The following is a 16061-nucleotide window of genomic DNA, read 5'->3' on the forward strand; positions in this document are numbered from 1 at the left end:
GTGATAAGCCTTGTTTGCTTTCACTTATTCATGCATTTCAATGGACTAATTTATTACAAATTGGTCTTTATTGTTCACTTATAGATTTGAAGTCATAGCGATAGTTTCAGAAGCGATTATTCCCACGGACTCATGTGTGTTGTGTTTTGATTTTGTGTTTTGGATTTTGAAGACAGTCCGCACAGATAGTACATTTATGAACACAGGCTGATCAATAATAGCCCAAAACATCACTGTGAAGTTCCATACAACCAATATATGTTTGTCGGTTGACAGACTTCATCAAGTAATTTGAACACACAAATCAACTTCTAAAAGTGTGACTGTCAGATGATTTATCCGAATCAGGGATAGATGATAGTTAACAGTGTGATCCAGAACGCGGGTCTCGTTCCACACAGTACTCGTCAGTTGCATATGCCTGTATCACAGTTTTGATGTTCACCCATTCATTTGAACACAGAACCTGTCACTTCAAACGTGTTCGCATTACACGCCACTGGTCAATGAACATAAATAATCACGAACCTCAACTCGTGAGCTGCCTTTAGCTTCTGGCACGTCTTAATATTCTCAGAGGGACTGGCTTCCTCGAACAATGGCATATACAGTCTTTTTGAATTTCAATAAAGCAAATGACAGTAGAAAACTTTCAAATCTTGATGACAGTTCATCAGTAAGCATAAAAGAAGCGAGATAAGACAATTACAGAAAACAATGAATTTAAAGGACATAAGAATATTACACAAACTTATCGGTAGTAAACGGAACATAGTCGCTACAACAAATCTAGACATACGTGACAGTTATATGAGATCAGTGAAACCGTATCTACATCACTTGTGATATTTATGTTGTCAAATATCGAACTGTTTCGTTCTCTTATCGATTTATACTTCGGATTGCGAAATTCCATGAATGACTGTTGATGGACACGATTCTGTTCAACTATCGAAATAACTGAATGACACTGTTGGTTTACCGGCAAAATGTTAACAATAATATGGTGCAGATGCTGTGTAAAGCAGTGTGCATGCAATGTATTATCCATATGGCACAATCTTTTATATTGTATAATTCTGTTTCAGTCAAGAAAATCGTCTACATATCCATCAACAATTTGTTATCAAATTGTTAATATGTTTATAACTAATGATTTGATCCTATATCCAGGATAAATCCATCTAATATTTTTTGCACATGTTGGAGAAACTGATCAAGTATAAGTGATATTTCTGTATTTACCCAGATGATAATACATACACATAAATCCTAGCCCAATAACATCAAGAAAAGACTTCAAATGTGTTTAACGATCTGGCATATTGATATCATTGGAATACATCTGATAGAGTAACAATTTTGTGCCAGATCTACATTAAATGGCTCGACATATTTTATTCATTTTGTTCAGATCACACAAATGAACAATGACAGCCAGTAATATTACTATTACCCTAAATACTCTGAAATTTACTTAAACGATTTCATCTCAACATGCCCAATAGATTTGTACCTGAACAACATTCCTACAGTTGAAAAACATATTGAACTGCAACACAAATGTCTATTAACTAATATCAAAGTCACAAACATCAACACGAACGTCAAATCAGTTCTACTGTACGCAGCTGAAACCTAGAGAACAACCCACACCATCATCAAAAATGTACAAGTATTCATGAACAATTGTCTACGTAAGATACTCAATATCCTTTGATAGTATACTATCAGCAACAGCTTCCATATGGTGAATAAACTAAGAAAAGGCGATATAGGTGTGTTGGACACATACTGAGAAAATCATCAGACTGTATTATGAGGCACTAACTTGAAATTTTGAAGGTAAAAGTGGAAAGAAGAAGGACAAAGAACACACTGAGTCGGGAATCCGAAGTAAACATAAAACGGATGAACAGCAAGTGAAAAGAACTGGAAATGATTGTTCATGACAGATTTGGATGGCGAATGCTGGCGAGCTTCCTTTCCTCCTCGACGAGCAGTAACATGTGTAGTTAAGTACCTAAGTACGTCAGAGTCTGGTACATTATTATAAGCAGTAATAAATATATCGATAACAAACTTTATGATACATATCTGCAAAAGAATTAAGTAATAAGGATCGATTTGTTACAGTTTCTTTATCAATAACATTAGAGCATCTTCAACCCTGAAGCATCGACACAAGTGTTTGATTGAATACATCTTAAGTTGGTTTTATCCTATGTGAGTGCAGATGTTAAGTCTCCATCAACGCATCGCATTCGCGCTACCCGTTTTCTTCACTGCACTTTCAATTTTGTACAAAATCCATGAGTCTGTATGTTAACCCTGATTGCTTCATTCGGAACTACCAGTACAGTCCAACTATACCATAGTTTGACTTCCGTGGGTTGATAAGTTAGATGGAAGTTGTTAATCCACTGTCGTGTCATTGATTTTGTGTTTTGTTTTCTGAACCACCTAATAAGGAAGCAATATCCGCTTGTCATTGAACAAACAATGGATTCACTCAATTATTAGTGCACTGGAAGTATAGAAGATGGCAAGACAAACTTAGCAATCAAGCTACACAGCACATTTATGTGAATAGATATCGTGGAGCATTTAAAGATGAATTTTATTAAAAAGAGAATCAAGCGCTGAGAACTACCCTTTGTTATCTGGGTTTGAGAACTCTCTTGACAAGAAAATCAATGTCAGGTCTAAAATAGTTTAATGGAGGTTGCAGGTTTCAATATAATACTGTGCTGCGTATTTATGTGGGTGATAATGTCACAGTGAATCAGATTAGGATTGAAACTCGTCGCCTGTTATTTGTGTTTTAGTCCAGTAAAAATCTTTGGCCACAAAGTATGTTTGAAAAGAAATTATTAAAACTACAGTTACTTCTCTCGTACGTGAAGGCATAAATAAATCGTTGACGCTTGAATACAGTGGACTGTCACCAATTGTTTTCTATTAAATTTTAATATATTTAAGTTGTACCGGTATTTTGTGTCTGATATATACGCTCTGAGTGGTTATCTGTAAATAATTCATTGTTCACTTTGTTTAGTGACTAAGTCATCTGTTATTCGTTGAATAGTTTTTCAAGTCTCTATGGTTCACATTTACTCAGTTACCATGATCACTCGCTCATTATGCCATCTGGTATGAATATCAGAAACATTCATTTCCCAAATGAAAACCATATTGGTTTCCAATTATTACGTATTTGTGAACTCTTTTTCACGTTCTCTGTCCTCATATTCGTTCAGCACTTTTGTATAGTCTTCTATACTACTTATTAATATTAAGTAAATAGTTGTATTCCTAGCAGTTTCTATGAAAATGTTGTTACACAAGTTTGTCGTGTAGTATTCTGAATTATTCACATACACTTATAACAATGATTTTATTTATCATCATAATAACTTCATTTCAATCATTGTATTAGTTATTCACAATTTTGTGTATTTGTTCAACCTTTGTCTAAACGCATATTGTTTGCTCTTGCATCGGTTTTCGCTTGTTGATAAACTGTTATCAAGTTTAGATTCAGCTAAGCCCTTTCTTTAACATAGTCATGTGTCATATTTTTTCTTTATGTTACAGTAACAGAATGCTTTATTTCAGACAGAAAGACGCGTTGATCACTGCAGACACCTCACACCTCACAAATTAACCAAACACACCATCTCTACAGTCTTGACCTAAGATGCTCTGGTACATTTGAAAATATGTGAACCACTCTTCCTCTCGAAGTGCTCTCACATGACCATGCATATATAGCCTCTGCTAGGAAAAAATCCTACTCACTGTCTTCTCGTGACTGGGGTGATGTTTACGAAAGTGAGAGGACGAAAAGCGAAACTTCGGCGCTTTAACCAGGTTGGTGGACACGGAGAGTCCACCTAGAAAAGTTCAGAAACTCTGATTTCAAACAAATAGTGAACATAGACTCCAGGAGTTTGAGATAACAAATGACGTTTGGAATTATCGTTGATCACCAGCTACCACGTGAATCTATGTTCTAACATTGTACCACTTTCTTATGAACTAGACTAATAGGTCGAATTCTCGAAGCCTAGCCCTCTAAGTCAACCACCTACTCCAATCTGAGCACCCGGACAGTAACACAGCATTCACGCAAGTTCGATGGGATGACAATTGCTTCACAAAATACTATGCTTGGTTGATTTGAAATTCAGACTATTCATATTAACTTGATAAGACTCATTTTTTTGCTATTACTAGCAATATCATTTTTCATATACTAGGTCACATATCTCAATGTATGCCTACTTCATGTGCTCCCAATTTTCAACTTATACAGGATCTCGTCCGTGGTGCAAAATCTGTTTCATCTAAATCATCTCCAGTCACTGACTGAACGAAAGTGAATGCTTCTACCGAATACGAACACTAAACCAGTCTTTCTGAAAGCAGATACACCGTTCAAACTGGCTTCCTTCAACGATCGCACACTAATGCACATGAGACAACAGATAGGGATGACGAAATCTCTAGGAAGTCTGTATATCAACTTAAGCTGTCTGTTCGAGACTTGTATTGAAGATTCCAGTGAAGTATAACAAATTCGCTTTCCATCTATCGCTTCAAAGAGCTTGTTCTACGTGCATTTAACCGGGTACCCTGTGACATCTTCGTCTGATTTAGTTGGTGTTGATGTCGTACTAAGAGCTAGAGCTGAGGCAGCACTAATCGGTAGGATCCCCAATAACATTCGTTTCTCTGCTGTTGGATTGCAAAGTTTCATCAAATGAGGTAGAAACCGGTTCGGGCACGCGAACGTTATCATAGTCGTTTCTGTGGCCGAAGAGTACTTGTTAATCGCAGGTCAGATAATAGGGCCCGTCTGCTTCAACTGTGATGACTTGAGAGTGGCGAGTAAATTCGCTTGATGCTTCTGCCGTTCAACGTTTAGAAGTTGTTCGTGATGCCCGTTAGTAAATCTCAATAAATATACTAACAAAATATTTGCAACGAGTGACTACAATAGTTGTACCAAAACACAGCTACAAAGTATAAATTTACCAATATCACTTCATTTATATTTCAAATTATTTTAAGTACTGCGGTTGCCAGCCAGAATAATATTGTATTCAAATACAATTGGAGAAACAGTTTCACTATGAGCCTTCGATATTAAGGGATATGGATCATTCACACAAATAGTTCTGTTGCAAGATCCTGAAACCGGTACATGATGGAACATACACCTTCAATGAACACATTCAATTAAAACGTGACGCAACATGATAGTTTACTAGTTATCAGTTAGTAGGCATATGAAAATATCACTCAAGCAAAAGACAGGTTGTTTTGCAACTAAGTGTAACTGCAACGTGTGCTACTGATGTCGAAAGATATAATTGGTATATGTCATCAATCGAATGTGAAATTTCTGATGTTAGAATGTTAATGAGATCGAAGAAAAGCTAATGAGAACAGTGATTCCGACAGATTTTGTAGTACTAGCCGAAGACTTGAGTGCTCAGGCCGAACGTATAGACTTTGATGCTAGTCGTTTCCGTGGTCGATGGTAACTTGTCGATCACAGGTCAGATAAGGGGGTCCATCTACTGTAACTGCAGCTACTGTGGCAACTAAGTATCGAGTCGAGCATGATTCTAGGCTAGCCACCATCCCACCGAAATATATAGATGAGAATTGTTTGTGATTGCATGACTACAAACACTGGGTTTCTTTATGCTCCACACTATTTATGGAGACCCGTTGGTCTACGCCGGATGATCACGAGTTTGACCGCAAATGAAGGCTGTCACGTAATGAAATTTGACATGGCTTACGTAAGAACCGAGAAGCCTGGTAGTCGGAGCGTGCTAATGAGTTGGAAGCAGCAGCTACATCTAGTAACTGCCAGAAGCCCATTCATCTCATCCGAACCACTGGCAGCAGGAATTCTGGTGTGAGAGAAACAATTTGTGAGAATGACGGGATGCCAATCACTATCATCTATCGACGTCTTGGACGATGGACAGTGTTGTTAGAGTAGCAATTCAACTGGCGTGCTGCTCCGTCAACATCGACCAGACTGTCATTTCCTCCATGGCCTGTGACGACTGATCCTTCGAATGAGGCGGAAGTCTGCAAGGAACTCCAACTCATAAAGCGCTACAAATCTCTAGGCCCAGATGACCTACCTCCGAGCCATTGTTTACAAAGATTTGAGAGCTAGAGAGTGTTTCAAAGTCATGAAATGAGTCCATAGTTGTCCCCATCTTTAAAAAGTGTTTGAAAGAAAGCCACATAGGATTGACTTCTATCAGTCTTCCACTACTCCCCGGTTGGCATCCTAGAGATGGTGCAACACAGTGGCTAGAGACGTTATCATATATGGCTCAGAATATAAACCACTGGCGATGATGCTATAACCCTCTCACACTTTCCTTATAAATAATGGCCGTAACCACTTTGACTGAAATGTTTGTTTCTAGTTTTACCTTTCTGTTTCTCCCGTTACTATTATGTTTTCACTAACATACACTAATTTGTGGTCCTTACTGTCCCCATTTCTTTTATACGCACATTACACTCTTTATCTCCTCTTAATCTCTCTCCTATTGTGTGACTCATATGTATGTGGTGCCCCCTTATACCAATATTTATGTGTTGAAATAGAAAATAAATAGATAGACTTGAGCTGTAGGTCACGTTGTCTTTGGTTTGTTAACCGAGCTTAGAAGAACGCATTCTCAGCACTCTGGGAATTGATTGACACACTCAGTTCGGTTGTTTTGGATTTGATATAAACTGTCCTAATCATCTGAGAACTTGAGAGGGTATCCTATCACTTGCAGCATCTGTATATGACCCACTTGGTTTTCTAGCGCCTCTATTACTTACGACCAGACGGACTCTGCAACAGCTGTTTCATAAAACTGCGGAAAGGATACAACTATCGGTGAGGGTCTGAACTCAAGTTTTGAAACTTGGTTGCAGGGAATGACATGTTTGAAAAGTCTAAGGATACCACAATGATAAAGTGTTGAACTGCGTGTTAAAAGACTGATATCTGATGCTTGAGAAAGTGGTTATGAAGCCGTAGCTTATATGAGATTGAAGTTTGATGCAAGTACGACGAGATGTTTTATCCTGAGCGAATCTAGAATAGCACCTCTAAAGCTTGTTCGTGTTTCACAACTTGAACTGCAAGCCCAAGCACTGTCAGTGAATTTGATGAGACAATCAGTAGAAAAAACAAGGCTGAAATCTACCTTTTGACTGACTTGACGGGGATATCAGTGTTGTAAATAAACGAAGATAATGACGCTGAGGAAATTTGAAGGCGTCGTACTGATCAGTCTGTTGTGCTTCGCGAGGCTTGTAATTATGAACAGATTCAGAGGCAAAGGAGCATACAGTTGACTGAACAAGAGGAAATCTCACTCTTGAAAGTAAAACAAATTGATACTCCTGAACGCGTCAACAACGATGTCATAAATAAACTTATGGATTATACAATAGAAAGTGGATGTGTTCCATTTCTTCGGTTGCTGCAGGCATCATCATAGGTAAATATCATTTCTCCTGCTATCAAATCCATTGATAATCTTGTCATCGATACTTATGAACAAACACAAGCCATTTTTTATGCTAGTTTGTCAACGTATATTCCTACATTGTTAAGCAATGAAAAGTCTACTGTGATTAGAGAAGTCTGTCAGGTGGTGAGTAACATTACGACGGAAAGTGTAGATCAAATTTATATAGTTATGTCACAACATCGTGTCATTCATCTTGGAGATCTTTTGCAAGGGTGAATTCAGAACTCGAAATGAAGGCTACTGGATTATCAATAATTTGATTAGAGGTGGGACTCCGGCACAGTGTGCGTGTTTGTTGAACCAAAATGTTTTGAAAGCACTATGCAATATACTCACAGTCGAAGTTAATACTTTTGATCCCAGAAGGTATAAGAAACCTTAAAATTTTCGACCAGTATGTTCAATGAAAACCAGCTAACATCAAATAAGTGACGCGTGGAGTCTCGGATCATCATGTTGATTGTACCAGTGATCACCAGACAACCACCTTGTTATCCTTTGTTCAACTGTTGACAATGACTCAGTTGGTGTGGTGGACTCCAAAGCATTGGTCGAGAATTCAATTTTTTGCCACCTCATGTGATCTGTGTCGTGGTTTAGAGCTGGAGCATTGGCATATGAAGTGTTTGCTTATACACTTGATGGAGGCCTCGAAGTAACGTTGATTTACCATGTGGTGCATTCGTTGAACTTTAAATTAAATTAAGCATTTTCATGGATACTAGTTAGTCGATTAGGTGGTCAATGGAAAACAGGTATACGCGATTCTAATGCACAATGTGAGCAACTGGAAAAATTTCAACGTTCAGGTTCTTGTTTGCTTGTTTGCAGACGGCGAAACGTATAAACAGAATTTAGAAAGTTTGCATTTTCAGTGCGTCAATCCAGGCTGTTTTCCTCATTACTGCCGTGTGAAAACAGTTATGAAGTTAAAATAGTCGTATGGAAATAAGATACACGGGCTTGCTACAGAGCTGTGAGACGAACGATAAATAATGACGGACCAATACACTGCAGACAAGATTTCAATGTTTATCGATTGATAGTGGAAATGTTGTCAACAATTTGAAAATAAGCAACATTAAACGAGTTGACTATTTAAAATAAAACTGGATTTCATCTCTGTTCAATGATGAGCGTAACGTGTAACAAATGAAAATGTGGATTTTTGAACATTTATGATGAATACTACAAAATTAGTGGAAATCAGGTGATTTGATTAGGGATGGAAGCATGTTTAACTCGGTGTAAACTCTGATCTTCAAATGTGATAACAGGTGTAAAGATGATTCGGGCAGTACATTCACAACAAGAGTTACACACTCAATAAAATGTATATTGATGATTTTGAGTTACTACGTGAATGAGACTGCATTTCCATGCACCATCATCGTTCGTTAATAATCAAGTTGTAAAATGGGCATGAACAATGCAATCAGGTGCATAAGAAACAGTGATGCAGGGAGCAGTTGAGCGGTCGAGAACCTACAAAAGACATAAATCCCTCGAACATCATCATCTGTGTTGCACGCTCACCAAATTCACCATAATGCTTGGATACAACAAGAGGTAATCCACGTAGGGTACTGATCGTGAAACGTGACTTAGTATTAAGCTGGTTGATCACGACAAACTCGTCTAACACGAGTGAACCACTAGTCACTTTACACTGCGTTTTTCTGGCATTTTTCTAATAATCTATAGACACGAGAGTGGGAATCTTCAATGACATAGTTCTTAGCAAACTACTTAATTCTATATGTGAGCAGGGATTATCGTGGACTACTGATACAGTGCACGTATGGCGCTCTGAATATTCCTTGTCCGATTGACACAATAACATGTTGGTCATCTGAAAAGGACACCTAACTAGATTTTAATTACAAGATAATCTGCTGCAATTTCGGTCTCTACATTACAGGTGAACAGTCGTCCACTGACTTAGTAAGCACACTTAGATTTCAAGACATAAATAACTGACAGTCATATATGAATTCGCGTACACGCAACCACCAAATTCTCGTTCTGATGCTTGTTACGATGTTCCAGCAACAAGCCCATAGGTTAGTGAAATAGTCAAAAACTGTGATGTCGTAGAAGGGACGATGGAGAAAAATTATAGAGGCGTTTTTCAAAAGAGGTTACTAGTAAATACTTTAGCTATCACAACACTGAATTTTGCCGAATAACAAGAGTTCATTCGAATGGTGAACGGATTCTGTGCGCTAACTCATTGTATATTCAAAAGAAATAGTTAGTTCACACAGGTCATTGACTGCAATCAAACTAAACTCCTTTTCGTAGTTTTGGCAGTCTACTTAGAGCCCAGTCAGAATGAATTGGGACTTATCACTTGCGCCATACTTATAAGCACAGGTGGTCGCCTTCCCTCATTCTGCGTGTTTCTCCGCTATTTTCTTGATGTAGCTGTGTAATCTAATGTTTTAATGTGCTGAAATTCCGCGATTTACAATTAGTTTAAAAACACTCGGGTTCATCGTGTAACAAGCAACTAAAAGATAAACAGCGATTCATTTGACAGTCAGTAAAGCATGAGTGATATTAAACAAACAAACGCGACGGTATCGTGTAAAAATATAACTGTTTTCACTATTTTGCCAATTTTCATCATTCTCACCAACTTTTATAGTAATGAGGTCAATGTGCCTGTGTATACATATCACATTGAAATAAAATGAGCTTCATACTGAACAAAATATCAAAAATCACAACGAGATTAATGAAGCCTCTCATAAAAAGTGTAGCACATAAACCGACCAAATCACTTCAATCAATCAAACCAAAGGACAAAGTGACAGACGAAGAAAAACCGAATATCATCTACAAATTAAATTGTTCCAACAGCAAAAAACACTACTTCAGACAAAGTGGACGCGCTCTTCTTTTTCGCCTGCACAGATATCTAGTTGCAATCAAGCTCTATGACATATCCTCACTTATATCAATGAATGTGGACAACAATGAAAACACGTTTGACTGCGAAAATATTGAGAATTTGGATAGAGGTAATTGTAAAAACATCAGAGAATTTTCAGGAGCTTGGCACTCAGATCGATCAACAATCAACAAACACATTGAAATCGATGCAATTTATTAACCGATCAAAAGAATTATGAACAAATATAGGACCAACAATCAAATCAATGGGAGATACAATCAAAATAGTGTAGTAAACAATGATAAATTAAAGGTAAAAAAATAACCAATCACCGTCGAGGTCGACAGAACAAGCTGTTAGTCATTTGTGGAGGAAATCGAACACTTCATTTCTACCTGAAGTTCGTGGTGATGAAAGATCCACGACCAAAGCATCTAGCTTAGAGAACAACACTTTACTAAAATCATCTACCTCAGTTACAGACCTTCTCCACCATTTTTAAATGGGTCATTATCTTTGCATTGATACGTTTGAATTTCACTGATTACTTCTTTATGTTAAACGTATATACACATATATGTGTGTTCCATCTACAATGTTGTCTCACATATTTCTGATAAGTCAACCTATCTTCCAGTTTACTGATTGATGACTATAGTGTGAATTTGCACATATGCCTTATAATTTGTCTTAGAAGACAGTATTGTGTACACACACTGATGAGATATTTCACTGACTAACTAGTCACGCTCAAGACCCACTCTATCAACATAAGCCTAAGGAAATTTGTTTGAAAGTGAGATAAAGGTCTGTTCGTTTATAATTCACTGTAAAAGAACCTATCGACCTGCCTAGTAAAATGAAAATATGGCAAAATAAACGTGTGATGTTAATTTTAATATCCATCAAGTAGAGGTACACTGTGAGAAGCACAGATTGTGGTAATGTAACTGTGATTCAATAATTTTATTAGAGAACCATTAGACACGTATTAAAATATCAAATATTTCATGGTTATCGTTGAGAATATGTGTGGTACTCATGAATCGTCTTCATTTTGAAAGCATCGATTTCACAAAGTTTATCACATTTACAAGAACTTATCAATGTTTGAAGAGTTTTCAAGTTACCACGAATTCATTAGTACAGTTCAAAAACGGTCAGCTTGTCGAATTCGTGATTGAAATGTATGGTGTGTATACAAAGAAGTCTTAATTGTTTTGACTCAAAACAATCTGATAATAGATTATGAAAATGAAAATGTGAAATTTATGAATCTATTAGATTATCTAGTGACCCAATGTTAACAAACATTTTTATAGATATAGACTACTTAGCCAGATGCCTAGTTGATGACCACCAAAAATTGATCTCGAAGAACATCGTCATAAATTCACATATCAATCTTAGTTAACTATTCCATCATCTCAGAACTGTTTTGCAGATATATTGATTGTTTGTAACTTCACATTGATGGTTAAAACTACAATTGATCAGTCTGTTTACCTATATGTGCATTCTGTATGAATTATCCTGAAGTTGTCCGTAATTTATAAATTTTATAAACAGAAGTTTATGATGAATAACAATAAAGATGAGCACGCGAGTTCCATCCAATTCGTAACTCGTCAGCTAGATTTACTTGTATGCAAATTTTATCATTCAAAATGGGAGTTGAACCCAGTACCACTCGCTATAAATTTCAAGTCGATTCGAAATACCAATTGAAGGATTTAAACAATCATCATAAATATATATATATATATATGGGATAAAATAAAAATAATCTTATTGCATAAGCTAGTGGCTTTCTGAACTCGATGCTGTAGCGAATAACTCGTAAACGTTTGAAGTAAATAATACTTTGTTCCAGTGAATTGATGAACATCAAACTGTGATGTGTCACAAATGGGACGATACGGGGATTCTGGATTTCACTGTTTCGCATCATCCATCTCTGCTTCAGATTAATCCTCTGATAGTTGCACTTTTAGATGTTCGTTTATGTCTGAGGATGACTGTTATTTCAAAAAAGACGACATATGTGTGTTTTACTGATAAGTCCGAACAAGCATGAAAAGTTCTTCCACAATTTCTCATTGATTATCAGTAATTTTCACTACAACATCAATCGTGTTATTCACTTAATTACTGTCTTTCAATAATGGCTGACTTGTACAAAGTAATAAATTTTAATTTTAACTCATATTGTAGTGAACGAGAAGACCGGGTAGAGACAATCGAATGTATTTAAGCACAAATTACAGACTATCTCACTGAATTCTGATAACCATACAGCAAAAAGTTCATTTGCAAAATAACAATCAATTGTCTTAATCTTCACTATTCCTTCTGTAAATATCAGTCCATCTTCTCTTATTACATTGTTTCTGCATTTTTGTACCCATTGCGCTTCATTTCAGTTCTTTCCTTATCAATCTTATGCCAAAATACATTCTGTGCTTGACCATCATCATATACTACTGATGTGGATATAAGTAGATCACACCACAATATATTGATTACTTTTTTGTTGGTTAAATCTTCTAGTTGATACTTGATAATATGAATGTTACTTGATCACAATGATGGTTATTAGTTGCCCTATATTAACTATACACCCCCTTTCATCATTTGTCATATATATATAACCATTCAATAATCAATAATTAAAACTGTACTATTATTATTCACTTCATTTGTTAATATCTCGGTCAATCAATTAACATAATGATCATGACCCATTATGATGGAATGAAAATGGTTTTCATTCTAATTGATTTAACTAGACAATCAATGAAACCAGTTCATTTGACAAACTAACAAATCGTATGATGCTATTAGTTAAACGAATCCCTTCATTGTGCGTCATAATTCAGTAGTATATATATAGGAGTGTGTTCGCAATCTAAATCATTGGGTTATTCAAGTAGAATGTAAGTGTTGTTACATAACAGTTTTATAATATGTCAATGTGAGTGTTGAGTAAATGGTTTGACTTTTATATTGTATGACACAACATTTGGATTTGAATATGAATATGAATGTTTGCATTGGAAGTGTCTACTGAAGTATGTGGTATAGTTGTAGTGAGTGGAGTGATTAAAGCTTGTCCAGATTGCAATAAGTCTATACGTTTATATGAACATTCTCATTCCTTACAAACTAGGATGTCTATGAATGTTCAAGGAATAGGATTTTATGTGTTTGACGGCTGACAGTGTAGGAGATTGTGTTGGGTTAGTGATATTGTAATCACTCGAGAATTATTTAATTGTACATTGTATCCGAAACTTGTTTAATCCGGTGCAACATAGTTGTTGATGTATGTCATTTACTAGTGATCATCATATCGACAAGTATCAATCGAGGAGATTCAAAACGATTTGATTTTAGAAGGTAATTGTTGATAAATGATTTCATGAAAAAATCTCTCATAACGAATTCAATAGAATGAATGTCCATTAACTGATTCTAACTTACGATAAACTGTCAGAGTCCTTTATTGACAGAGAATCAAAATCTCCACGAAACCCGTTTCTGATAATCATCATATTCCCATTAGTGACTGGCTCCATGAGGTAATTCCTAGAGTTCTAGTGAGAAGTCGTGACCAGTGGAGCTATTCCATGTCAGGTAGAGACAGCTAACTACCTCAGTACAATGGAAGATGGTCGCACAATTTCGTAGATTGGTTGAGGTTAGACATTAACACCGTTGGATACCGGCTCAGTGGTCTATCGGTTAAGTGCTCTGGCGCCAGACTGGTACGTCCTAGGTTCGAATCTCGCGAGGCGGGACCGTGGATACGCACTGCTGAGGAATCCCACGATAGGACGAAACGGCCGCCCAGTGTTTCCATGGTGGTCTAGCTTCAATGGACTAATGATCTCATGATAAGTGATAGTAGTTTTGCAATCATATCATTATTATTATGTCCCCAATCTTTGCTCGTCAACTTGTCTAAAAATCTGAAGCTTGTATGGCATTACACTGTTGTTTGATTATTCACTGTTTATCCAACACTGAATCTACTTCATGAATCTTCTTTCCCCTTCCCCTCAACTCATAAGATTACACTATCTGATATTCAGTTGGAAGATGTAACGTCTGAGAATGCTGGCTCTCTCAATCTTCGTTCTTTATATCTATAATAGAAAGATCACTATTAGATGGAATGTGTGTCGACATGGTCTTGAAATAATTACAATTCCCTTTCTAGTACTTGCATTTTCAGAGCATGAACGATGCCTCAACTCACCTTTTTCACTGAAATATGAAGCACTCATTGATTTTGGTTGAAATGGTTAGAAAGTATTCGAATAAATGAGAGATATTCTCTGATTGAATGAAATCTGAGATTCTCAAATCGCATCAATTGAAGTTGTATACTGATCAGATATTTGTATTTCCAAAGATACCAGTAGGATTAGACGACGGCTCTTGATACACGTTACACCAGTTCACACAACGAATCATACATATGTATTTAGTTGTTTGTTCATCTATGCATAATGATGTACACTTATATAACGACTGAAATACATAACAGTTGTCAGATGAAAATACACACCATTTATTGTGTGATAAGCCTTGACTACATACACTTCATTTGTTTATCCATTTCAACTGATTATTTATTTCTTACTTGTCAGTATTTTGTCCTTTATTGTTTACTTATAGGTGTGCCATATTAACGATAGTTTTGACAGCGATTATTCTCACTGCCTCATGCGTTTTGTGTTTGGATAATGGAATGGCTACCGTACCACCGATGGGTTGGATGACATGGCAACGATTTCGATGTCAAACTGATTGTCAGAACTACCCAGATGGTTGTATCAGTGAGAAATTGATCAAACGCACAGCTGACAGACTAGTATTAGATGGTTGGAGAGATTTAGGTTATCGTTATGTAATAGTAGATGATTGTTGGCCAGAATGGAAACGAGATTCTAGGACTAATGAAATCGTTGCAGATAATAAACGATTTCCTAACGTGAGTTGTTATTTATTGTCTTTCGAATGTAGTGCATAATTTATGTTCTTTTTTCGTTGAGATATTAAGAAATTTCACTTTGTTGGAGTTTTGTTCTCTGAACTGGATGGTCTTGGTCGAGTGAATGTGGGCAGCTTGGAGCGTACTAGTTAAAGTCTGACCACTGTGTAAGTTCAGTGAAGTGTACGAGTTGCTCGGTTGTGTAGCTGTGGTAATTGTACTAATTGATGATTCCTTCGTACGTGATTGCGCTCTGATCACGAATTGCGAATATAATACGTTCATTTGTGCTCACCTAGTTCTGACTTCATGGTCGGCTTGTTGTTAATGTTAATATTCTCAACTTACAAGAAAAAATAATTCACAAACAAATACTTTCATTCCGAGAAATTAAAATAGTATGTAGTAACTATGGTGCAGTGAATGAGCTTGATTTCCAGTCAAGTCTATTTCCGGAAACGAGATGAGTTATCCACTACTCCCGATGGTATTTTGTAGTCAAGTGATTGCGTTGTTATTCTTCATCCATTACGTAAATCTGTCCTTCAAGATCTTCATAGTGGACATTTGTTGGTTGAGAATATGAAAT

The 16061-nt window shown here is 36.5% G+C and overlaps 1 protein-coding gene across 1 annotated transcript in view; it reads left to right on the top strand.

The window, feature by feature from the left end:
- The first annotated feature begins 15159 nt into the window (after positions 1 to 15159).
- The window catches only part of Smp_089290 (putative alpha-galactosidase/alpha-n-acetylgalactosamini da se), a 4652-nt gene continuing 3750 nt past the window's right edge, over positions 15160 to 16061 (top strand). The window contains exon 1 of the mRNA XM_018797901.1: positions 15160 to 15472. Coding sequence (XP_018652897.1) covers positions 15230 to 15472 — 243 coding nt within the window. The 5' untranslated portion in view covers positions 15160 to 15229. The remainder of the gene's footprint in view (positions 15473 to 16061) is intronic.

Source organism: Schistosoma mansoni, chromosome 6 (assembly GCF_000237925.1).
Source record: "Schistosoma mansoni strain Puerto Rico chromosome 6, complete genome".
Lineage (NCBI taxonomy): Eukaryota > Metazoa > Platyhelminthes > Trematoda > Strigeidida > Schistosomatidae > Schistosoma > Schistosoma mansoni.